Raw genomic sequence first — 26,748 nt, 5'->3', positions numbered from 1 at the left:
TAGAATTAATTGCAATACATTTTAAATAAACGTGATGCCGTGTCACCTTCATCAACATTCAAGGTCATTGGAATTGCATGAAAATCTGCTGTTGTTGCAAAACGCAACACACGTTCAGCATTATGGCCATGCTGAAGTAATGTGTGAGATTACTGTAGCTTTGCTCGCTGCTTAGAGGTCTCTGTTTTTCAAAGATAGTTGTGGAGGGGAGGATCTCATCCTTAAATCATGTTGTCAAGGCGACAAGTTTGTGTGGAGCATGGCTTTGAGCAGTGTGTGTCAGAACACAGGCATATTCCTGTCACGATTTCATCAGTAGTTCTGCGTAACCTTGGCAACCCAAACTCCCTCCAAAAACGCACCAGTACAACCAGGTAAATACATGGTACAATATTTACTCATGCTGCTCTAGCAAGGGATTCAGTGTAAAAACAATCTTACTACTTTGTTTGGAGCTGTCATCAGATCAAAATATCTGTAAATGTGGTTATATCAGTTAAAACTAATGCAGGCTTATGAATAAAACACATGGAGTACATTTTGGTTAGTCACATTTTATGATTTCACTCATATGTCACGGTTATTGGCCTCACTCAGTTTATTTTCCCTACATCTACATGAAACGGACACAGATGAAACACTGCAGTGGCCACTATCGACATCTGCATGCTCTTTCTCCTCTCTGCGTCCAGTGGTCAAAAGTGATAAAGGCATATGCAGTCCTGCAATGTGCTCCTGGAGTTGATGTTGTTAGCATCATCACACCTGATCAATAACTATTAATGAAGGAAACCATGGCTGATTCAAGATGTGGCTCTTGCTCTACCGTTGCCATGGAAACCGGAGCTGCAGCGCTGCAGGCTCAAATTGGGAGTTCGAAAAAAGATGGGAAAGGGAGAGAGAGAGAGAGAGAGAGAGAGAGAGAGAGAGAGAGAGAGAGAGGGAGAGAGACGGAGAGAAAGGGGAGTATTTTAGCTGGAGAAACACAGAGGGGGAGAAAAGTAGTCCCTACAGTTTGGCATTTGGAGTCCACAGTATTTGTATGGAAAACGCATTTGGTTTCTGATATTTTACACATAGCCCAAATCATATTTCCTGTAGGGTTTCATCTACTTCCTGTACTAAAACATTATGCTCTTTTCGTGTGGATTTATGTTAAATGCGTAGATTCCCAGCGGTTGATTTCAATCCAACAGCGCCCTCTGTAGTTGCAATACCGCTCCAAACCTATAGACGGCGATGTTGAGTTGTGTGTCTAATGTTAGCATGAACGAGGAAAAATACTTGATACTAGTACCACTGATATGTGGATAGTACATATCAATGGATGTTTGTGCTCATTCTTCAACTTTTTAACTATGTTAGCATCATTGTGAACAATACTGAAGTCATTTCTTTGACTGTGTTGTTTCATACGTAGTTTGATTTTTAGACGCGCTTCTCAGCTGTATATTAAAAAATAAAATCAGAAAAACTACAGCATGACAAGCCAGGTGTTCGTATTAACGTTCGCATAATGACAGCGATGGCAAATCCTTGTAATATTGCAGCAGACCTGGAAAAATACATTGTGAGAAAGGTAAACACCGTAAATTGTAATTTTGTCTAAATTTATAACAAAGATTGATCTCGTTTTTCTTACCTAAGTGTTTTGTACTTAGGCTCCTCCAACTGTGTATTACATTCCAAACTTCATTAAGGAGGCTGAGGAGGAGTGTCTGCTGAAGCAGGTAACGTTAGGACTTAACATACGTAACATACGTAAGTGATGTAACAGAGAATTTTACATATTTGTGTCTCTTGCTTTAAAAGGTATACTCATCTCCTAAACCCAAATGGACGCAGTTATCAGGGCGGAGGCTACAAAACTGGGGTTTGTTACAAACTTTACTTTATAAATGAATGCACAGCACTAATAAAAGTCCCAGTGAAATTAAAAATGACAACTCTTATTTTTTCATGAAATATTGCAGCGTTTATACTAAATAGCTTATCAATGTAGGTCATTTTCTTTTTAAACTTCATGTACCCTCATAATCTGAAAATCTGAAAATGCACTTCCGCCCTGAAATGACTATCCATCTGAAATTACGTAAATTAGACTGCTTGGCCGGAGCATCCGTTAACTCCTCCCCTTCAACTGTCAAGGCATGTTCAACTTGATGCGTGCCGCAAGATCAGACAGGCGGATGACATCAAAGTGCTGCGAGAGCGATTCGAAAGCAAACTTTTTATGGTTTTTCGAATCGCTTTCGCGGTATTTTGATGTCATTAGCCTGTCGGATCTTGCGGCGCCTCATCAAGTCGAACAAGCCTTCAGTCTGCTGTAGTGATGTTTCGTTCGTGAACGAATCGTTCTTTTTGAACGAATCTTTTAAGTGAACGAATCATTCTCGCTCACGAAATGCAATGACTCATATTTCTCGATAACTGAAATCTCTCGCTCGAGCATAGAGCGTCTTGGCTTAAAAGAGTGTCTAAAGCACGAGCCAATGGCGTTCGAGAGTGAGCTTTGACAAAGCATATGATTGGTTGAATGTACTGAGCGAATACGCCCTTCACTGAACGAGCTTGTGTTTGAGTCTGAACGAGACCCGCTGATTCTCATTCGTGAACGAAATGAACGATCAGTCATCTCGTTCGTAAGAGAACGAAAGGACCCGCTGATTCTCGTTCGTGAACGAGCTGTTACTTCTGCCTCGTAAACGAAATGAAAGATGAGGTCTCTTGTTCAACAAGTACAGAAACGGACACAATGTAAAGATCCTTACGAAAATAATGCAAGCTGATGGTTAAATGTAACAAAGACAAATTAACATTGTCATTTTTATTGCATGGAAAATGTCAAGCCCTGTTTACTCAGTTATTGTACTGCAAGCACATGTGTTTTGTGTGCATTTTGTATCATTTATTGTTCTTTCAAATAAAAACGACGTCATTACGTTTAATTCATGTCATGCACTTCTCTAAAAACTGTAAAACAAAAAAGTATTGGTTAGCTCTCATTCGCGTCACGTCAGCAAATAGCATTCCAGTTCCGGCTGTAAAGGGACGTGTAATTGGTTAGATCTTCCACTGAACGAATACGCCCACACTGACCAAATCGCTGTTGAGTCTGAACGAGAGAGAGAGAGATCTCGGTCGTGAACGAATTGAACGAACTGGTACATGTCGTTCATGAACGAAATGAACGAGAGTGACACTGTAGGTCGGTCATTTAGCATGTGAGTCTTGTTCAGCAATCAGCAGAAAGCGGATGCAAAGAGCAGTTACAGGTAGGCTACTTTGCATGCTTGTTTATTTCAAATACGTAAACTTTACGTTTAACATAATCCCAGATTTATGAATGTGTAAATGATCAAACAATTAACTTTTTAATTATGCAGAAAAACCTTGTGAGTTGGTCATCTGAACCACTTATTTAGACCTATTTTATTTATTTAATGAGTAGATCAGAGACGTACATTTTAATAAAGCCTGTAATCAGTTTATACGTCCATCAATACGTTCGTTGACATAACACAACTCTTTTTCGCCACCTGCTGGCGTATTATAGAAATGGTCTCTGAACGAATCATTTTGGTGAACGAACTGAAAAAGAACGAATCACTCAAATGAATCATAATTCCCATCACTAGTCTGCTGCCAGTTTCATTTCAAAATCAATGCAACAGCTGTTTTTACACATCCAATCAATTTGCAGTGAAAACACAAGCCACGCCCACTAATTTTCTCCTTTGAAATTCCTTTTAACTTGGAAATGTGTCAGAATACAAAAGTAAAAACGATCACAACTTCCGCTTCACGGTGACTTTAAACTCACTATCATTACATTTATATTACAGTAAATTATAATATTCAAATTTTTAGAGTCTTTATTCCTGATTTGTGTTATCAAAAATGTGTGTCGTTGAAAATTAATATTTTTCCAGAAAGAAATGTCCTTCAGAAATATTTCTTTATAAATGAATGTAACTTGATCATTGATTAGCATCAAATCATCTCACTTCTACAAGTATTCAGTGGTCATTGCTGAGCTGGATGTGTTAATATTGTCCTTCTTTCAGGTGGATTGCCGCATCCCAAAGGAATGGTTGCTGAGAAACTCCCTGATTGGCTGCTGAAGTACGCTGAGAAAATATCTCTGCTTGGAGCATTTGCAGGAAAAACAGCAAATCATGTTCTTGTAAATGAATACAAGCCTGGAGAGGGAATCATGGTAAGATATTGGACAATTCTTGTTAATTTAAGTTATTGTATGACTTTGTGATGTAGTTACTTTTTTTGTTACCACCCACCTTTTGACATGTAATATTCTTTCTGTCTTTAAGCCGCATGAAGATGGACCACTGTATCACCCCACAGTGACCACTATCACTCTGGGCTCTCATACACTTCTGGATTTCTACAGGCCTGTTTGTCAGAATCAGGTACCAACAGAAAAACTAATCCTATTGTTGATTCACAAAGGACCTATTTACACCTGCCATTATGATTGGTTTCAGGTCATCCAGTCACAAGTGGTTAAAGGGATAGTTTACCCAGAAATAGGGCTGTCACGATTATGAAATTTGGCTGACGATTAATTGTCTAATAAATCATTGCGATTATGACGATTAATTGTCTGTTTTAGAGCTTTGACTTTTAATTCTCATACCTTTTTCATTCATCTTTGAAATGACCATATTGTTCTGAATATAAAGACTATGTTCTTTTTCTTGGAAATACATAGGAAGAAATTGGGTCATCATACTTAAGGTTTAGGCTTTTACCTGTCAATAATACAACCGCCAAATACTTGAATTGAAGACACAAATGCTATCAGTCATAGAAAAGCTTCTAGTCTGTTTTTTTCTCACTTGCAAGACTACAATAAAAGTTTACTTCTATGTTAATGAGATTTTGGTAGACTGGTTTTCACAATGAAATAATATCAAATTGTACTGCAGGTTATTTTTATGGTATATGCTTTAGTTTTTTTTAAGTGATTGTGTTGTGGTGGTACATTTTACAAGTATTACCATGCTTTAGTTACAATATATACAATAAAATATGCAATATGCAGATGCACTACAGCTCCCCCTAGTGTCTTCTATAGAGATGTGCAATAATTGCGATGATCTGAAACCATCGCGATGAGGTCAAACAATCGCGATAAGACGATTATTTAATAATCGTGACAGCCCTACCCAGAAATGAAAATTCTGTCACCATTTACTCACCCTCTTGTCATTTCACACCTGTATGACTTTCTATTTTCCACAGAAGAACAAAAAAGAAAACCAGATCTTAAATCAAAGTGGCCAAGGGTCTGTTTGACTATCAAGTACAAATGCATCAATGTCTTTCTCTCCCTCTCCACCCAGACCGAAATTCCTCAAACAGAAGAGAGCCGTTACATGTTGTCACTGCTGGTACAGCGACAAAGTCTACTGATTCTTCAGGATGACATGTATAAATGCTACCTACATGGTATCAAAGGAGTTTATGATGATGTTTTGTCAGAACACGTGGTAAATCTCTCTTCAGCAGGGGCTCAGGTGGGAGACACACTTTCCCGGAGCACCAGAGTCTCGCTTACCATCCGTCATGTTCCCAAAGTCATTCGGGCCAATCTGTTACTTGGCAAGAAGTAACACACACTTAAGGACTTGCTTGAACTGTGAACTAGATAAACCGGTTAAACCTGTCAAACCCCCCCAAGTAAAGTGTTTAAATGCAACACACAAATGTGTCAACAATATGCTGTAAGGCAAAGCATAAGGATATCTTCGGCATTCATTACTGGGTAGCATTTATGCTTATTGTTTGACATTGTAATAATAACAATGTGCCCTGGAGAAGTTTCACAAGTTGCCATAAAATACATGACGCCATACATACTGTGCCATGAAATATAGGTGGTACTCTAGTGTTTAAAATGTCTATATTATAATTGGTGAGAAAGCTGACTAAGAAACTTTTCTCTTCAGAATACTTCCTGAACTAAAATGTCTTAAGGCTTGTCTTATCTTATACAAACAAGATCTTAAGAACAGTAAAGCAAATGACTGCTTTTGCAACTAAGTAAATATATTGTGTATGTATGTTTGACTTGTTTTTTTGATGCAACCAAGATCAAGTCACGTTTTGTATATTGCTTTTTATAATACTTGTTGTTTCAAATCAGCTTGCATAATTGTTTCACTTCTGCAGGCTCTAGTAAAACAACTTAAAAAGAAAACTGCTTTAACGTTTTTAGGCTCATACATGCAAACTAGTTGGCCAAGTGTCTGCCCCTAAAATTCCTGGAAATATGGTTAGGTATTTCTCTACTACGTTTGCGCAACGCAAATTGTAGTGGTGTAAAGTATTGGAGTAAATATATGTAATTGTACTTCGTATTAAAGATATAAGCAACTTTTACTCTCTACTTAACTACATTTTTGAACAAGTAGGCTATAGTCTTTACTCCACTACATTTGTAATGACTAATGCAATTACACATTACATTTTGCATGGTACCTATCTTATAATTAATATTGCCATTTACAGGGCAATGAAGGTACTATAATCTTGTGGATTTTGCCCTAATTTACAAAAACTTGTCAACATGGCTTCTTTACATGAATACGAGTGCAGTATCAGGTAGATGTCAATCGCTGGCGGTTTTATGTATACACTGTTAGCCCTTACCCGCTATTTCTACAGTAATATATTGGCAACACTGTTGCCAGCTAGTTACTGTAGGTCACACATCTACAAAAGCTCTTATTTTTAAAACTAACTCTTCCTAAATGTGCTCTAAAGATGTTTGCTCAAAATTTGACCATGTGGTGGGACTATTGCCATGAAGTGACGTAAACCAGTAAAGAGAATGTATAGTATTTCAATTTTCAAAAGTGCTCTCACACTATATAGACAAAATATTAACCCATAGAATGAGTCGGACACAGAGAAATCAACAATCCACATATGAATCTCAACAATGGTGACAATCAACTGAACAGCTTCATGCTGCAATGCATGCTGGGTACATAGTACAAAACTCATTCATGATTGTTTGTCACCATTGATGAGGTTTGTATGTCAAGTGTCTTAACTGTGTCTCAATTGCAAAGAAAGATTTTCTGACAGAGATCTTTCCATTATAGCATGTAATCACTTTACCAAACATATCTTAAATGCTATATTATTATTATTTAATGATCAAATTCTTTCAGATGTATCTTCGGTTTCTAAGCAAACATAAATTTGCGGTTCCTGTAAAGTCCCTTTCAGTGTTATTGTATAAGTGTACATTTTAAAGCTACAAGAAAGTGAAAGAGTCCAACCAAAGCAAACACTGATCACTATAATGGTGACTTAAAGCCTGTCCTGTATGACATATCGCTTATTGCTCCTTAAACTCTTTGTAAGTCGCTTTGGATAAAAGCGTCTGCTAAATGACTAAATGTAAATGTAAAACATAATTGAACCACTATGAACTAGAGTTAAATCTCAATAAGATCTTACACAGATGACAGAAATAAAGTGAAAGTGGTGTCTGTAATATGTGAAGATGTTATTGATGTTTGTGTTTAATTCTCCTCTGGTGAAATCTTGACAGATTTATTGTGTTCATCTGTTATTTACACTTGTTCATCTAAGACTGTGTGACTTAAGTGCGTTAATAGATTCTTTAATAATGTATCTTCAAACAGCCATTGCAGTAGTTTACAGTAAAACACCTACAGTAACTAGCTGGCAACAGTGTTGCCAATATATTACTGTAGAAATGGCAGGTAAGGGCTAACAGTGTATGTGAAATGAGGACATGACTGCAGCGGGCGATGAGGCCCAAACCAGCATGTCCAGTGCAAAAAGGCTTTGACTTTTTAATTTTACTTAAAATTATTTTATTTATCCGTTATATTGAAGAGACCTTTTTGAAGGAGTTTGGTTTACTTGTGAGCACTTGAGCTTAAATAAGACTTGGGTGTTTGTAATGACGTAGGTTATGGGGTCGACCATGATTTGTTGCAATTTTGCGGCGTTCAGTCTTATGATTTAAGAAAATAAATGCGATTGCTCTCCTCACAGATCAACTGTTTCTAGTTTTTCACTGACATGTCTCTTAAGTGTTGAGGACTAGTGCTTCTTTGAGCCTACATTCAGTATGAGTAAAATACTCAAGTACTGTTAAAATCAGATAATCTTAAGACTTTTACTGAAGTCGTTTTGGAATTGGTGACTTGTAACGGAGTAATTTTCACTGCAAGGTATCTGTACTTTTACTTAAGTATGGTTTTCAGGTACTCTTTACACCTCTGGCAAATTGTGAATGCTTGTTTGTGTGCCTAAATGTTTCATTACGCCGATTGCGTAACTTTCGTTTGGAATGTGTCGTAGCTTGTCAGTTGCGCACTGTACTGCCGTGTGTAGACACATTAGCTCCAGCTCTTGACTGGTGAGTTGAATTTTTCTGATTGAGTTTCATAAAGGGTGGGTTTATAAATATGTGTACATGTACAATAGCACAAACAGAGTTTTTTTTTAATTAATGTTACGTGCCATTTTTATCGAGTTTATGCGGAGTCACGTAGGGTTGCTCATTTAGCGTGTTAGCATGTTTTTTTTCCGCAAGCATTTACCGTAGCATCTAAAATATGTTCGTTTTTTATTTATGCACAAATAACATAGTTCGTTGACAAGTGTTTCTTAAAGAAAATTACAAGGGAAGTTCTTGGCTAAATAGAGTTTGTCATTGGTTTGCAATATATTGTCATTGCTTCGCATTTACGATACGCTTTCCCCAGAAGTGTTTACTGTAAACTCTCAATATGTGACAAAACACTTTTACTAAAGAGCACCTGAGGTTAGTTTATACATTGATTATTTGGACCATTGAATTGGTTTTATTAATGTGGGTTGTGGACATATTTGCAGTGGGTGTGTCAGCATTCTGTCAGCACAGAGATGTTGATGGGCATTCACAACCCGATTTATGCTAATATTTAAGTAAACCTTAATCAGGGCTGCACGATAATTTATCGCGATACCAACAAATCCTATTTACTCGAGCCGGCTGCGATATGCAATGTGTGGATGAAGCACGGTTCTGGGATCAGTAGGAAATGCTGCTCGATGTAAAAGCAGTGCGAGTCGCTTATAATGTGCATTTGAAAAAGCAACACCCGTCAAACATGATCATTATAAATATACTTTATTATCATAAAAATACCTGATGAGGCTTGAGTAACAGTGATAAAAAGATGTCCTAGAGCGCCCTCTGGCTTTCGGATGCAGCAGAATTTTCCCGTACTTCACTCAAAAGCTGTGCATAAATCACGTGATATTTATCGTCGGTTTATCGTGACAGCCCTACTTAACGTTACCTATTGTGTTATCAGTATTATGCCTATTCAGGGATTTACCTTCACAGTGTTTGCTGAAGATACAGAAGAATTCATTTAAAAACACTGTTCTATTTTTAAGGAGTAGTTATCTATTAAGCATTAATTATGGTTCTTATTATGAGTTATTAAAAATGTTACAATTATTTTTTGTTTATTTATTGAGTCTGGGCAAGTGTGCCTAGGTCTTATTCTTGTAAATTCCGATATTTTGTAACAGATTACAGACAGTTTATTTTCTTCTCTCTACCTCTTAGACTGAGTATACCAACTGTGCCACAAGATGAATCTAGCCAAAAAACTCATTGGAGGCATTATTGATGTGGTCAGGTGAGAGAATGTTCTTATAGACTTGCTATCTTTCATCTGTAGGTACAATAATCATTCTGTAGGTGCTCACTATCTCAGTGTTTAAGACTAATGTGGTGGTGTTTCATTTGAGTATTCATTATATGGAAATATTGACCCCGAAGGACATTTATAGAGCTGTGAGTTCTGAATCTGACTGAGGCTGGAATGATTTGAAAGCATAATTAAGTCTTCTTGTTTTCACAGCAACATCGACCCTGCTCAGTTTGTGCCATCAGATCCTGTAAGTAACAGGAACTTTCATTATGATGTCATACACAGGTGTTTTTGATGCTTTGTTTCAGGAAATATCCCTGTAGTGTTGTACCGCCAATATATTTGCTTTGCATACACTCATACTGGGCCCAAGCTATGTTGAACCATCATGATTGCACAATATATGTGCATTACTATAGTATATTGTATCTACATTGTACGATGTAATACAATATAGCATTTAGGAATTATTGGTTAAAATGTATTTCTACATAAACTAAGACATTCTTAACCTTTTACGTTGTATAAATTGTATGAGACATTATGAATTTATAACAAACAATAGTATATTTAAAAAGTTGCCATTAACCTAGATTAATGAATGCTGTACAAACTTGTTTATGGTTCATTCGTGATATCCGTTTAAGTTTTATTGTTTAGGGTTAAAAGTTGGGTTTTTAAATATATGGCCAGAAAAAAATGTGTGCAATTGAGATGCTGATATTATTGGCATCTCTCCCCAGCCCCCACCGCGCAGACCGCTGGCTTATGCTGAGGCCAATGAGAGTGCGGAAGAGCAACAGTTCCGCAAAGTATTCCAGCAGCTGGCTGGCGATGTTAGTCTTATACAAACACACAAACAGACATTCATAAATAAGCACATATAATAAAGATAAATAAAATAACAAATCTAAATAACATTTCTGTTGGTTTCAGGACATGGAAGTAAGTCCCAACGAACTGATGAATATCCTCAACCGAATCATCACCAAACGTGAGTGCTGTGTATATGTGTGTACATGATGTGTGCAGTGTGTGCTTCATGATGCTCATTGTCTCTGTTTTGTATGTTCACGCAGATGGAAATCTGAAAACAGATGGCTTTAGCATTGAGTCGTGCAGAAGTATGGTGGCTGTCATGGATGTATCCAGCTTGTTTTCATTTATCTGAACACTTACACTACACACATTTGAACAAATACAGTAATAAACAGGTCCAAATTTGCTGATCATTTGGGAGAGACATCTGCTAATTGGATTTTAAAATATGTTACATATAGCGAGTTTCACTCTAATTGGTATCGGAAAGCATTTTCAAATGATCCAAAATATTTCACTTTTAATATCTGTTCCAGTTGTGTGAAAATCTGCTGATCTCTACAGGCACAACTTCTTAGTCACGATACATGTGTCCCAAAAACGTGGCCATTCTTTCTGTCATTGTCTTGGTTGTGTGAGAGCTTTGAGACTGATGTTGATGATGTTTGACCTTGACACCATGCTGCAGAGTGACAGCACAGGTAAACTGGGCTTTCATGAGTTTAAACACCTCTGGAACAACATCAAGAAATGGCAAGTGAGTAAAACGTTTTAAAATACTTAATCGCCTACAGCTGGAGGATTTATCTTTGTGTGGTTTTAAAGCTAGGCCTAGTATTAATGAGTTATTGAGGTTATCTGTATCTCAAAATTATTGTTATGAATTTATCCATAATAATATTGTTAATTACCAAAACTAAATGAAACCTCTAAATTGTTGAATAGAAACCAAACATTAACATTAGGGGTTAAAAAATACCGCACTTTAACTGTGCGACCCATTTAAAATAATCTACTGTCTGTTTTACAGGGAGTGTATAAGACTTATGACAGGGATGGTTCAGGGACTATTGGAGCAGATGAGCTTCCAGCTGCCTTCAAAGCTGCAGGTGAGAACTCGTGTCACATGACATGATGAATTCACTTCATTGTACTATAGGTCTCCATGACATTGTTTTAGGGCATCATTATTCTCATCATCCCCATCTGAAAGGGTTAGGTTAATAAATCACTATTAACGTATACATAAGGGGCCCCAAGTCAGTATTTAAGATTTCATTTTACTGCCTGAAATTATTAATGGACTTTTGGCAGTGTTAAGCTTAGAGCGTGGTTTTTGTTTCTGCTGCTATTTTATATGCACAAGCAAACATTCTAGATTGCAAAACTACACGACTGTGAACCTGTACAGACACACTATGCTTTCTTTTTGATACCCCATCTGACCTCCAGAGGCCAGCGCATACACCGATGATGAGCACAGGTCTGTCTGGTTACAAAAATAAGGCTGTATGTGGACATTCTTTTTTTAAATTTAACCACAAATGGAAAACCAAAGCTTTTGTTCTTTACTTGTTTTGGGTCTGTACATAGTTTGTCTAACATATAATAGCCTTGTTTCCCTGATGATCATATACACACATTGTAGAGATTACTTTTTCTCATTTACGTAATCTTTTTTATATTGTTAAATCTCCTACAGGTTTCCCTCTGAATGATCAGCTCTTTCAGATGCTTATTCGCAGATACAGCGATGAGAATGGAAACATGGACTTTGACAATTACATTGGTTGCCTTGTGAGACTTGATGCCATGTGCCGTAAGTTCATTCTAGAAGGTTTTGGGTCATAATCAAGAAAAACAAAAACAGTTGTGACCCTTATTTTTGTTCGTTTAATGTCTTTATTTGGATAGGCACACTGCAGAGAGAAAGCAAAGACCCCATGAAATCATTATGGTTATTAACTGTCAGCTTTTGTAAGTGTACTTAGAACTGACTAAGTTACATGTACACATTTAAAAGGGGAACTCCGCCGAAAAATGATAACTCTGCCTTGAATTACTCACCCTTAAATTGTTTGACAATCCATTCATCTTCGCAACGCAAATTAAGATGGTTTTGATGAGGTTCGGGAGCTTTCTGATCCCCACCCATAGACAACAATGTAAGAATGTAAGTGACATTCTGCGCTTTGCAAGTCAGTTGCGTTGCTGTCTATGGGCGAAAGTCAGAAAACTTCCGAAAGCAATTTTGGTTATGTATCGGAAAGATACCTACAGATTGATTACACCTTAGTCTGATGGTGACTGAGCTCATGTTGGGCAAAACAAATAAAAATCACATCAAACGTACAATGTACAAATTGGATTTAATTGACACGCATTGTGTAAATTTGGCATCCATGCATTTGACGTCATTTGCCCTAGTCTGGAAAACTACTTATACTTCTGGTAGTATAAAACCGTTATAGTGATAGTTTAATCAAAAATGAAAATTCTGTCATCATTTGGTGAGTCATTTCAAACCTGTATGACTTTCTTCCGCAGAACACAAAATAAATTGCACATGAAATAAATTGTGACAGATAAACATATAAATCCATTTTCAAAAGCAACCTATCACTTAGCATTGACTTGTAGTTGTGGGTAGTCATGTTAATGTATTTGTCCAAATGACAATTGTATAAAAAGCTTTACAGCTACATTTTAGAATACTCATTCATGTCATCTGTGTCCTTCCCAGGTTCCTTCAAGACTCTTGACAAGGACAACGATGGCACAATCAAGGTCAACATTCAAGAGGTAAGGAAATTATAAATTATGTTATGATTACTCAAAACAAACCTGTTTTCTTAGAAATTGTATGTCTATATGTATCTTTTCTTTTTTTACCGATGATCAAAGTTGTATACATTAACAAAAGGAAATGTTTCTCTTTACAGTGGCTGCAGCTGACCATGTACTCCTGAGCAGTGTGAAGGCCCACAGTGCTGTCGAAGACTATCATCCCAGTGCTTTTATGCTGTTACTTCATGCATTCATAGCTTCATATCTTGCTTCACATTATTGCCCTGTTGCTAAGGAAAGACTGGCATGAATTTGGTCTACCACTGGGATTATGGGGTTACATCACTTAACTTTTCAGCATTTTTTTTTACTTTTATTAGAACTGTACAGTAGAAAACTAACCAAAGAAAATAAATTACTAAAATGTGACATAGAAAAGTAACTGATTTTCTAGTATATTTTAAGTCACAAATATGCAAAACTGTGTTATGTATGTGTGCAAAACATGCTTTTCTCAGTTGGTGCCATATCTGCATGAAGCAAATGAGGGATGTAAAATATGCAAAATCATTGCCATGAAAAGCAAGCTCAGTATGAAAACCTGGTGTCAAATTTAATTTTATATTGAATTAAAATAATTGTATGAGAAAGGACAACTTGTATATTTTTTCTTCTTTGCTTTTACATCTGAAAAGATGTTTGTTTTTATTAAAATAATATACTTTGCGTTTGTTTCCCCAAATATATTGGACATGTGGACTGGCTGCAGTTGGTGTGATTATAGCCCAGAAACTTGTTCGTGATACTAACGAAATGTTTTAACGTTTAATTAAACGTGTGTGAGCTGAACACGTTGGGTGAGCTGCTACAGCGATCACTTGCGCTACAGTTAAGGGAGTGGTCAGATGTGGTAACTGCACACAAACATGTACGCCACCGTGAGAGAACAGTCGAGCCAGTGCGCATGCGCAGCGCTGCTCTCTACGAAGTTTCGGGATATCTAGGTTCAACGCTAAATACTCATTACATTTGGACCGCTTTAAGGTATTTATGGCATGCATTTGGAGTCATGAAGTACTTTTACTTGCTCATAACGTTTCAGGGCTTTGAGATCGGATAAAAAAGACCAAAAAGTGACTGTGATGACATAAATAGCTAGCTAGCTGAACTAGCTAGACGGTGGAAATTTGCGTTAGCTGTTAGGAAAACGAGGGCGAAATGTCCGAAGGCGTAAAAATTTTGTATCCTAATGAGAAATCTGCGTATATTCTCTAACCAGGAAAAAAGCGTTATTTTACGTTTGCTCGTAAAACATTTGTGTGCTGTGTGGGTGGGATTGTGTTCGGTTTAATAACAAGATCGCGACGAAGAACCAAACAAAGAGGAAAACTGAACGTAATACTGGTGAATTTACAGTAAGAGCATGTGCACACAGAAGCTCTTGAGTGTAAGTTAGCCAACAGGAGAAACTGCGAATGTGCGAACCGGTGTTTTGATTGGAGCCAACAAATTAAGATCAAGTGAATTGTTAATCTGATTGATCTGAACAAATATTGATCTAATAATCAATATTTCACCAAAAGATGAAATGCGTATATTTTAGTTGTTTTAAACACAGTAGCTCGTAGACTGCTTCCTGCACACAGCCACACACCAAAGAAGAGAGAGCGTTTCACAGCTATGTGGTTTTATTTACAGCAGGATCATAAATTAACTTTTCCATTAGGGGCACTGTTTGCCCCTGGAATTGATTTCCAGCGGCATTTTCACCTTTATAATGATGATTTTTATATTTGCTTACCTTATTATTATACAGCCGTAGAAAAAAATAAGAAACCATTCCAAATGGTCATTTAATCAGCATTTCTAGATGTATTGTGGTCATTCTGTTGAATTTCAACAAAATCAAACCTCAGGTCTGACATAAAGTCATCCAACAGCAAAAAAACAGCAGACATATGACAACTTTGATAAAAATTTAGAACCTTTCCTAAATACATGTAATATTACTGTTGTGTTGCTTAAAATTGAATATGAACTTGTTTTCTTTGCAGTATTTGAAGTCTGAAAAATACAGAGCATCTTTTCTGTTATTTTGACCTGTTTCTCCTGTTTTTATTTTCTGTAAATAAATGAAAATAGAAACAATGCTTACATTAGAAATTTTGGAGCAATATTGTTAGTAGTTAACAGAAAGGTTTTTGTTTTACCATTTTACCTAAACGCATACCTATAAATAGGTCAGAAAAACTGAAAATATTTTTTAAATGGTTATTTTATTCTGCCGCTGTATAGGAGTTGTCCTTTATGTCAAATTAATTTAAATCAGAATAATGACATACTGTAGGCTGTTATAAATAAAATGTTATCAACACCAACAAAAGCCATCTTAACACTGCAGAAGCTGCATCTGACATGGCTTTTTTGCCTTTAAATCTGTTGGCCATTTTTGCCCCAAGCCCCTGTTGATTTCCAACCCTGATGCTGAGCCTTGTGTGCTATCTGAAAACTAAAAACAGACCAGATTGAAATACACACAATAGAAGTATTTTCATATAGAGTGGCATAACTTACTCAAGTGCAGGGTCTTACAAGCGCTGTTTATGAAATCTTCACTGTTCACAGACCACCCACCCCATAGCTGGAGAGAGTGGAATTTGGAATAAAAATGTCACTTTCTTCGCCCTACCTCAACCAAGACAGCACAGTGCGCTTCAGAAAGAGGAAAGCACGCTTTTCTTTCAGTGAAGTGCACATACTTCTGGATGAAGTGCGGAAGAATCGCCACATTGTTGTGGGTGAGTTTTCCATGCATTTGACAAGCAAACATCATCACACTTGTCAAACGATGTTATTTTACATACCACAATTGGAGAAAATTACAGATAAATGCACAAACTTACGTTAACACTGAATCTTTTTCTGCATAGGTAAGTTTAACGCAGGCGTCCCATCTGATGTCAAGAGGAGGAAGTGGGCAGAGATCACAGCACGTGTTAATGAGATCGGAGAGTGCGAAAGAGAGATCATGGAGGTTGTAAAGAAATGGTCAGACCTTAAATGTGACACAAAGCGTAAAGTGGCTGCCCTGCAGACTGGTGGTGTGTTGTCTCAACGGTTGGCACGGACCAATATGGAGTTCTCTCCGATAGAACTCATAGTGGAATCGATACTCGAATTGGACAAGAAACCATGGGAAGCTACTCAGAGATCCAGATCTCGCGTGTACAGTGATGAGCAGGAGGGTGGGGGTGAGGATGAGGAGGAGGAAGATGGGGCATTTATGGGGATGGGGTCAGTCCACAGTTCACCGGGCAGAGGAATGGAAATGGGAGGAATGCCTCCTGCAACAAGCGGAGCTGGGATTCCAGCGATTCACAATGATGGCTTCAAATCTGGAGGTAAACACATTGAATGTGCTCAAATCAGACCATATCTATTTATTTCATTAATGTTAAATAACAATGTTCATGTTAAATGTACCTATTGTTTTTATTTACATTTTGTTTAATTGTTTGTTTGCAGATCCCGAACCCCACTTGGTAGATTCAGACGAAGATAACCGTGACCACCTCCCATCATCCTCCATGGCATCTGTCACTAACTCTTATTCTGAGGAGGATGGAATTGCAACTAGATGCAACACTGGACACGTCTCCTCCACAGCCACTGCCTCTACTAAAACAGCTTTTTTCTCAATGGTGGAGACGGACAGTTCACGTGAGCGGTTAGTGCAGAGCGCAAGCCTTAGTGTGCAAGAGCAGCACACCACCAATGCACTTCTGGGCACAGTATCTCGTTCACTAGAGATTCTTGCAGAGTCAATACAACAGCTAGCAGAAACACAGCAGGAGTTTGCACGCGAGTCGCTGCAGCTGCAGAGGGAAACAGTGCAGGTGTTACGAGACTTCGCCTCTGGTGCTATAACGATACTGCAAGAAAAGGTCAACGGAAAACCGGCATTATAAAAAAGTCCTGTTTAGCATCACAACAGTGTCATTTAAACCCCTAAACCTAATGATGAGCAACAAACATCACAGTGTTCATTGGTAATGTGTGCTGTTGCATGCAGATTTCTTGCTGGAATGCTTGTGACCATTAGAGGGTGCAATGTCATCATTGTTTTTTGGACAAATTGCATTATAACTCTGGTTTTTCTCAACCTTTTTCATCTCAAACCCCCCAATCCCACCCCTCCCCCCACTGTCCAATAACATTCAATAAAATTTGAAGATCCCCCTCATACATTCATCATTAAATACCTTTTAATTGTTTTAGCTAGTTTTTTTTTTTAAGTTATTTTCATTAATTTTAGAAGATCTTGACCGGTCCTATAGTGGGCCCAAACACTGCTTTATAATAATTATTACTAAGTTCACTTAATTGTGTTTTTGAGAAAAAATTTGTTGTGTTTTAAAATACAAAAACATTTTTATGTTGTCTATCTTAGCAGGGCAAATTCGTTTTTAGTGGGAAAAAATGTCCCAAAACAGTTATGAATGTTTAAAGGGACAGTTCACCCAAAAACGAAAATCCCTTTAAAACCTACAGCAATATTTTCTTCCACAAAAATATTATATCTTCATGTTTTTAAAACTAATGGGTGAATTCACACAAGAACTTTTTTTTTAAGTGTGTGAACAACACAATCCATTAGGTAGTTCAGTTTACTTTGCAGCTTTAATAAAGTCTAATGATGTTAAACTAAAAACTATGTTTGTGATGCATCACGATGATGATCTCAAAGTTCTCAACATTTAAATTACAAAATTGGATTTAGTGAGAATGAAAGATTGTATGAAATATTGTATGTTAGGAGGTCGAAGTACCATCAATGAAACTAAATTATTTTAATAATGAATTTCTTTTGGTACTCCATATACATTGATGTTAATGAAGTGTTGAAAATTGACATCTTCATATTTTGAGCTGTAATGTTGTAAATTTGTCACTAGATGGCAGCAAGCCTATTTATTGACACTTGGTGCATTTGTAATGATCATAAATAATCACTTGCTGTATGTGTTCAATGTCACTCCCTTTTCTATCTGTGGAAGTTTTCATGTCTGACTTGTAAATAAAAACAAAGCTCAACAGGTGTCACAAAGATTTAATTTGATCAATGTTTTTACGTCTGCAATAGTTTTAATATCTGCTGATGTCATGTCAAGTGAATTTTGTGTGTTTGTGTATAAACATGAGAATGCAAGAACGCATGGCTTTTTGCTGTCTAAGTTTAAGGCAGGATTGGAGGTGAAGTGATTAGGCCTCAACCATTGTTCTGCGCAGGACTCTGCTTAAACAGCTGCCGGTGTGCAGAGCGGTATCTTGGGTGTGTGTGTGTCTGTGCTGATGTTGAGCTGTGATTGGAGAGTGCTTTGTGTAGACGGCAGCTGGTAGCTGTATTGTGTGGTTAGGGACCTCTGTTGAAAAGAAATGTACTTTAATGTGCTTGTGTGGAAAGCGATTGTGAATGTCTGTATAGTGTATCAGTCATTTATCATACAGGACTTGTAGACTGGACAGCACAGACCAGACTTTTTTCTTTTTAAATTTGGGTTTCTTTTAGGTACAATTTTTTTTAAGTGTAAGTGCATGCAGTGATTGGATCATGTTCTAACAAATTGTCATTGTGTTCAAATATGATGCACAAAACACAAAATAAACGAATAGCTTAGCTCACACAATAAAAAGTAAAAAAAATATGCCAACATTTGTTTACCTATCCCTCTTATTCTCTTATTAGCTGGTCCTTCTTTTGTTCAAGAAAATGCTGTTAGTTTGTTTTGACATGATAGCTTCATGGAACCGGCCACACATCAGCTGCCATCTGGTACAAAAGAGACGGTATTTGCGAAGCAACAGCAGATAAATTTATCGATTCTTGTTTTTTAAGGACGACACTGTCTTTCCTCCTCTTCTTCTGTTGGTCGGCTGACCTCTTCACCTTTTCTTCTTTCTCTTTCACCCCTGCTGATTCTCCTGCCCTCTCTTTTATCCTGCATCTGTCATTCTGGGCTCTTTAATAGCCCAACGCTACCTCTACTGTGAGGCCCTGTTTTCCTCCTCGGAGCGTTTGAGATGCACAGCGGGGCCCCATGTAACTCCACCTTATTCGCCCAAAACTGTTTGAGCTGCTTGTGGGCCAGTGCAGTTGTGTTCAGTGCACCTGTTCTGACATCTGAAACGAGTTAAACATTTTTATTTTCATCTATTTTTTGTTTATTCTTCTGTTAAACGCAAAAAGTAAACTGTCAGTAGATTACCCTGTAATTGAATATGTGAGCTCCTATTATTTTAGTTTTGGGATTCTGACTTTTTAATGATAGTTAGTTAATGATAGTGACTTTTTTAAAAATCGTTCCTTGAAATGCATGCCATTGCTCTCTCAGAGTCAGTAGTGTTATACAAAGAAGCATTAAATACTGCACTCTCTTCCTACCTCTCCACTGTTATTAACAAAGCTAGGTGTAAACCAAAAGCCCTGTTCTCTCAACAAACTTGTTAAACCATATTCCAAAGCAATTAATGGCTCTGTTGATCTTTGTGAACATTTCCAGTCATTTTTTCAAAGTAAAATTGATAACATCTACCAAGTTTTCTCTCCATCTGTCTGTCCTCACCATTTTTCGCCCCTAGTAGATCATCCTCTTAGCAATTTCTTGCTCACAAGTACATCTGCGGTTAAACAACTGATTACGAAATTGAACTCTGCCTCATGTACGCTCGATCTTATTCCAACATACCTACTCAAAACCGTCTTGCCATCGCTCATTCAATCCATTACGCTTATTATAAACGGATCCCTCACCACTGGTTATGTCCCACAGGATCTAAAAGTAGCTGCCATTACTCTGATCCTTAAGAAACCTGGTCTTGACATCACCGCTATGAACAATTTTAGACCGATATCAAATCTCCTATTTGTTGCTAAAATTCTTGAGAATCCTTTGGAGAAAAATAATGTTTATGAGCCGTTTCAATCAGGCTTCTGCCCCTCACATAGCACTGAGACAGCGCTTTTAAAAGTGGTTAATGATCTCCTCCTGGTTTCTGACTCAGGTGCCTACAGTATCCTTGTGCTACTTAGCTATCCTTGCGCATAGTCAGAATCAATATGTATAATACAATGCAACGTAAGTCGCTTTGGATAAAATGTAAATGTAAATGTACTTGATTTAAGTGCAGAATTTGACACTGTCTGCCACTCTGTACTCCTTTCTCGACTATCTGAAATCTGTATCACTTGTGTTGCTCTTCAGTGGCTAACTTCATATCTATCGGATAGGCAGAGTTTCGTAAGGATTGATAAGTATAGATCTCATACAGCTACTGTCTCTTGTGGTGTACCACAGGGTTCAGTTCTTGGTCCACTCTTATTTCTCATCTATGTGCTTCCTGTTAAAGCATGTTTCTTTCAACTGCGTAATATTGCTTGTATACGTCCCTCACTCAGTCTTCATGATGCTGAAACTGTAGTCCATGCTTTTATTACCTCTAGACTGGATTAGTGCAACTCCTTATTATGTGGCTTACCTGCCAAAGTATTGATCGTCTTCAAATGGTACAGAACTCTGCTGCTCGAGTACTTACATTTAACAAAAAATTGTCACATATCACTCCCATCCTTCATCAACTTTACTAGCTTCCTGCGGCAAATCGCATTCAGTTTAAAGTATTATTTTAGTGTACAAATCCTGTCATGGCCTTGCACCTCAGTACCTTGCTGAGTTATTGCCACCATATGCTCCTGCCAGGACTCTCAGATCTAGCAATGACAGCTTTCTTGTTGTGCCTAGCTACAGGCTCTCTACAGTGGGCGGTAGGGCGTTCTGTATTTTAGGCCCGAAATTATGGTATAGGCTGCCCTGTAGTCTTCGTGCTGTCCCTACTCTACAGACCTTCAAGTCTCCACTTAAAACTCATCTATTCAATACTTTCTCAGACTAACAGTTTCCATTTTTTCCGAACTTCTCACCTGTAGGCTAACTGACCATTTTTTATGTAATTGTATGTGTGTATCTATTTGTGTTATCTATTGTCTGTCAATTATTTGTTGATATTTGTCTTGACCCTGTTTGTATGAATGTTACCTGTTTTTGTGATCTGTTGTTGTCAATTATTTGTAGATATGATGACTTAAAAAAAAAAATTTGACTGTGTGAATGTTCCTTTTTGTGAAGCATCCTTGGGCTCTTGAAATGTGCTATATAAATAAAACATATTATTATTATTATTATAGCAACAGTAAAAACAAACTGAAAAGAGAAAAGTGAACAGAATGGGAACATGACCCAGGCCAGACTCAACCACAGCTCAATATATCAGAGCAGTCAAGCTGACCACACCTCAACTATGCAACACTTTTGTGTGTCCTAGTCTGAATATAAGAGATCAGTTTCGGTAAGATTATTCCTGTCATGCTTAAAACACAGCAGCTGCACACACACACATCAGTTCTGGTCCTGCACACATTTAAATAGTTTGATCATCGGGCAAAGGTTAGTTTTTCCCTCAAGGCCAGCAGATTTTGTACGCGTGTGTGTATGCATGTGTGTGCGTATAAAGGACTGGTCTGTTGTCCCCAGGGACCAACAGATGTAGTTAGATGTGTGTGCGTCCTCAGGATGCTGGTCCGGTATGGGTCACTAACGCAGGCAGATATATTGTGTGTGTGAAATGTCCTATGGGAGCCAGTCTCCTCGGCAAGCAGATGCCATGACGTGTGGAAATCTTTTAGCTGAGTGTCATCTATCGGTGATGTGATTGTATGAATGTGCGTGGTCTGGCATGTTCTCTCAGATCAGGATTCTAGATGGACATCGCTATGCATTAAACTAGATTTATATGTATGTGTGTGAGGATGTAAGAGTTTTATTTTCTTTGTTGGCAGCTTTAATACCCTGTTTTAATTTAGTTACAGCAGTTTTCATAACTTAGCTCGACGCTGTGGTGCTTGATGGTTTGGTAAGAGGAAAGTCTGTATGGCTTATTGCAGGCCTGTTTGCATGGACATATACACTCACCTAAAGGATTATTAGGAACACCTGTTCAATTTCTCATTAATGCAATTATCTAATCAACCAATCACATGGCAGTTGCTTCAATGCATTTAGGGGTGTGGTCCTGGTCAAGACAATCTCCTGAACTCCAAACTGAATGTCAGAATGGGAAAGAAAGGTGATTTAAGCAATTTTGAGCGTGGCATGGTTGTTGGTGCCAGACGGGCCGGTCTGAGTATTTCACAATCTGCTCAGTTACTGGGATTTTCACGCACAACCATTTCTAGGGTTTACAAAGAATGGTGTGAAAAGGGAAAAACATCCAGTATGCGGCAGTCCTGTGGGCGAAAATGCCTTGTTGATGCTAGAGGTCAGAGGAGAATGGGCCGACTGATTCAAGCTGATAGAAGAGCAACTTTGACTGAAATAACCACTCGTTACAACCGAGGTATGCAGCAAAGCATTTGTGAAGCCACAACACGCACAACCTTGAGGCAGATGGGCTACAACAGCAGAAGACCCCACCGGGTACCACTCATCTCCACTACAAATAGGAAAAAGAGGCTACAATTTGCACGAGCTCACCAAAATTGGACAGTTGAAGACTGGAAAAATGTTGCCTGGTCTGATGAGTCTCGATTTCTGTTGAGACATTCAAATGGTAGAGTCAGAATTTGGCGTAAACAGAATGAGAACATGGATCCATCATGCCTTGTTACCACTGTGCAGGCTGGTGGTGGTGGTGTAATGGTGTGGGGGATGTTTTCTTGGCACACTTTAGGCCCCTTAGTGCCAATTGGGCATCGTTTAAATGCCACGGCCTACCTGAGCATTGTTTCTGACCATGTCCATCCCTTTATGACCACCATGTACCCATCCTCTAATGGCTACTTCCAGCAGGATAATGCACCATGTCACAAAGCTCGAATCATTTCAAATTGGTTTCTTGAACATGACAATGAGTTCACTGTACTAGAATGGCCCCCACAGTCACCAGATCTCAACCCGATAGAACATCTTTGGGATGTGGTGGAACGGGAGCTTCGTGCCCTGGATGTGCATCCCACAAATCTCCATCAACTGCAAGATGCTATCCTATCAATATGGGCCAACATTTCTAAAGAATGCTTTCAGCACCTTGTTGAATCAATGCCACGTAGAATTAAGGCAGTTCTGAAGGCGAAAGGGGGTCAAACACCGTATTAGTATGGTGTTCCTAATAATCCTTTAGGTGAGTGTATGTTGGTGGGGATCTGAGTTATCTAGATATGGGGTCATAAAAATTGATGTATGCATGTGGAGTGTGGGGTGTTCTGGAGTTCCCATGCTCCTGCCATGCCTGTGTCCTACCCCAAGGGACCACCATCCCCCAAACACACACATTTGAGACACAAATCATTCATTGCCCATCTGCACCACACTGATAATGAGTCAACATGCACACATGCAATAATTTAATGAAGACACAGATGCAAACGCAAACTTATTCTCTTACTCAGATTCTAAGATGAACAGATACAGATACTTGCAAAACACTGGGCATGAGAATTATTGATGTTTAAGAACTTCTGGGTTTTTCAAACATGTGACAAAACATTTCCCACAGTTTTAGCCAACATTAAATATAAAATTAATTACTAAAATGGTAAAATACAAACTAGGAAAAATTACAATGGTATAGTCAAAAGTGCCCTAGAACATATGCGTTCCAACATTCTTCAAAATATCTTCTTTTGTGTTCAAAAGAACAAAGACTCAACTCAACTCAACTCAACTTTATTTACTGTATATAGCGCTTTTTACAATTTTCATTGTTACAAAGCAGCTGTACATAAGACATATTGACTATAAGCAAAACAATTAAAGTTGTACCTGTAAAAACAAGAAATAGGTGAAAACACAGAAGACAGACATACCCACATACAAAACACTCCACACACACAATATGCGCACGTACTAACACACATAGAAATAGACACACACACACACACACACACGGATGCGCACGCACGCACACACGTACACAAACAAGTACGCACACACAGTGAGAGCAAACATTTAAGATAAAGGAGAGAGAAGCACAGGTCAAATATAACAGACTATAAATTCCTATATGCAATATTAAGTAAAACTTTAAAATTCTAAAGCAGCCCCCCCGGCCAGGCAAATGGACAGTATGCAAACGGTGGCGAGGAACCCAAAACTCTAATCGAGAGAAAAACCAAAGGAGAACCCAGACCCAACCAGGGGATTCCAGTTCCCCTCTGGCAAAAGCTGCTGCCTCTGCACAAGCTCGACAGTGCTTGCACAACAAGACTAAATAAAAATAAATAAACTTACTAATAAGGTAAATTATAGTTTTAAGATTATCATTAATAATCTAATAGCATTTGAAATTTTGTGGTGAAGACGTGTCAGGTGACCGCATCCTTCTTTAAATCAGCTCTATCATCTCAGCTCTTGTTAGGTCGCCGCTACCCATTCTCCGCTCTACCATCAGGTCTGGCCATGAACTGCATCCGGCTCGCTGTGGTAACCTTGGAACAATGAGACAAGACTGGCTGAGAGTAGAGTACTGTTCTGCACTCTTTGATGCAACAAGTACATCAGTTGTGTTTTTGGTTCCAGTTGATCTAACTAATGCAGCCTAAACCCTCAAAGGATTTATATTATGGAAGAGTAGTGTATGCAAGATTAAAAAGATGCGTCTTTAGTCTAGATTTAAACTGACAGTGTGTCTGCCTCCCGGACAGTGCAGGGAAGACTATTCCAAAGTTTAGGCTCTAGATAGGAAAAGGATCTACCACCTGCACTTGATTTTAAAATTCTAGGTATTACCAACTGATAGGACGCCTGAGAGCGTAATGCACGTGAAGGACTGTAATACAAGAGGAGTTCACTCAAGTATTGAGGAGCTAAACCATGTAGGGCTTTATAGGTAATAAGCAAGATTTTAAAGTTAACGCGATGCTTTATAAGTCACCAGTGCAAAGTTGACAGAACCGGGCTATGTTCATACTTTTAAAGTTCATACTGTTAAAGACATCTATAAAGCAATGTTTCCTTATAGTCAATGTCAACTAGCCAACTGTTTGGTTACAAGCATTCTTCTAAACATCTTTCTCTGTGTTCATCAGAACATCAGATCAGATTTGGAACAACTTGAGGGTGAGTGAATAAAGACAGAATTCTCCTTTTTGGGCAACATGTTTCTTTAAGAAAGATATGTCAACTCCATCTCCCAAATAGTTTAGTTTTTTATGTTAAGTTAATAATGTTCCTGATTAAAAGATCACATTACTAGTAAGCAATATCTGAAAAACATTAAAAATAGAAAGAATTTAATATAGGCTACAATGACAACATAAGTTACAAGGTAAAATATACTGATTTTGTGATAAAATAACTGAAGCATGAGGTTGTGGCACATAAATATCTACAAACCTAAAAGGTTAATCCATGAAGCATTCATGTTTTCGTTCTTGTAGTTTGTTCGCCCCATGCGTCACAAACCAGTGTAGTATGACATATTACTTCATTTTGTGAAGACTGCTAACAGACTTGAGTTTCAATGAATCGGAAATGAAATGAAAGTGTGTCCACATACTTTTATAATTTATGTTTCCAATCGTACTTGTTTACCTCTGCCTAAGCACTTTGAAATCCTGCTTTGGAAACTCTCTCTTTGGTCCCCTTTCTCTCAAAGATGCAGATGTCAGGGGTCCCAAATCCTAAGGTTTTCGGCTGGACCATGTGTGACCTGCTTTTCATAGAAACTAAACTTAGCACTTGCCAAATTCTTGCATGGCACGTATGTTTGTGTTTAATTATGTCTGATTTGGATTATGTTTTACTGCAAAAAGCTGCATAAAAACCTAAAATACTGAAGTTGTCTTTTGATGATTTTGAGACATTGATATGTTTTATAGTTGACAGTTAATGCAAGAATAATTATGAATGAAACTTAATGGTGTGATTGGATTAATAGCACAAGACATCTATGTTTACCTTTCCTAACATTAGATGTTCTTTCAATGTCCAATATCTCAAAAACATACATTAAGTGACCTGTGCATTCTCATTATCCACGGACCACAGAAATCTGGTGCAGAATAACATTCACACTCCACTATTTCTATTATTGATCTCAAACTCACTCAAGCTCTTTACTGGCACATCGCATAAGACAATTGAAAACAACACTATGTTTGTAGACATGCACCCTCCCAGCACAAGTTTTTGTTGCATACTGATTAATAATAGGTTACAAGTAATTCACGTCTCCACGGTCCCTGACTGACTGTTGTCACCAACTTGTATATTTTATTTTCAAATATCTGTGGTCTTTAAGTAATTATTTGTAAGGCCTCCTTTTAAATACATTAAAAGTGATGCATTATGGTTATGGCTCATTGAAAGAG

The 26,748-nt window shown here is 37.9% G+C and overlaps 3 protein-coding genes across 3 annotated transcripts; all 3 read left to right on the top strand.

Moving 5' to 3' along the window:
• The first annotated feature begins 1,284 nt into the window (after nt 1–1,284).
• alkbh6 (alkB homolog 6) lies at nt 1,285–6,419 on the top strand. The gene is made up of 6 exons (XM_057362407.1): nt 1,285–1,579; nt 1,662–1,730; nt 1,813–1,873; nt 4,068–4,219; nt 4,332–4,430; nt 5,367–6,419. The coding sequence occupies exons 1-6, from the start codon at nt 1,517–1,519 to the stop codon at nt 5,634–5,636; spliced, it is 714 nt and encodes a 237-aa protein (XP_057218390.1). The 5' UTR covers nt 1,285–1,516; the 3' UTR covers nt 5,637–6,419.
• A 1,922-nt stretch (nt 6,420–8,341) lies between these two features.
• capns1a (calpain, small subunit 1 a) lies at nt 8,342–14,051 on the top strand. The gene is made up of 11 exons (XM_057328566.1): nt 8,342–8,428; nt 9,632–9,704; nt 9,930–9,966; nt 10,463–10,555; nt 10,656–10,713; nt 10,799–10,863; nt 11,227–11,295; nt 11,569–11,647; nt 12,241–12,357; nt 13,282–13,340; nt 13,481–14,051. The coding sequence occupies exons 2-11, from the start codon at nt 9,658–9,660 to the stop codon at nt 13,505–13,507; spliced, it is 651 nt and encodes a 216-aa protein (XP_057184549.1). The 5' UTR covers nt 8,342–8,428; nt 9,632–9,657; the 3' UTR covers nt 13,508–14,051.
• Nucleotides 14,052–14,269: 218 nt separating this feature from the next.
• zgc:153990 (uncharacterized protein LOC768125 homolog) lies at nt 14,270–18,941 on the top strand. Its single transcript, XM_057361458.1, has 4 exons — nt 14,270–14,369; nt 15,951–16,123; nt 16,256–16,726; nt 16,851–18,941. Exons 2-4 carry the CDS (start codon nt 15,994–15,996, stop codon nt 17,291–17,293), a joined length of 1,044 nt encoding a protein of 347 aa, XP_057217441.1. The 5' UTR covers nt 14,270–14,369; nt 15,951–15,993; the 3' UTR covers nt 17,294–18,941.
• The last annotated feature ends 7,807 nt before the right edge of the window (nt 18,942–26,748 follow it).

This window comes from Triplophysa rosa, linkage group LG2, assembly GCF_024868665.1.
Source record: "Triplophysa rosa linkage group LG2, Trosa_1v2, whole genome shotgun sequence".
Classification (NCBI taxonomy): domain Eukaryota; kingdom Metazoa; phylum Chordata; class Actinopteri; order Cypriniformes; family Nemacheilidae; genus Triplophysa; species Triplophysa rosa.
This window is presented reverse-complemented; position numbering and strand designations above follow the sequence as displayed.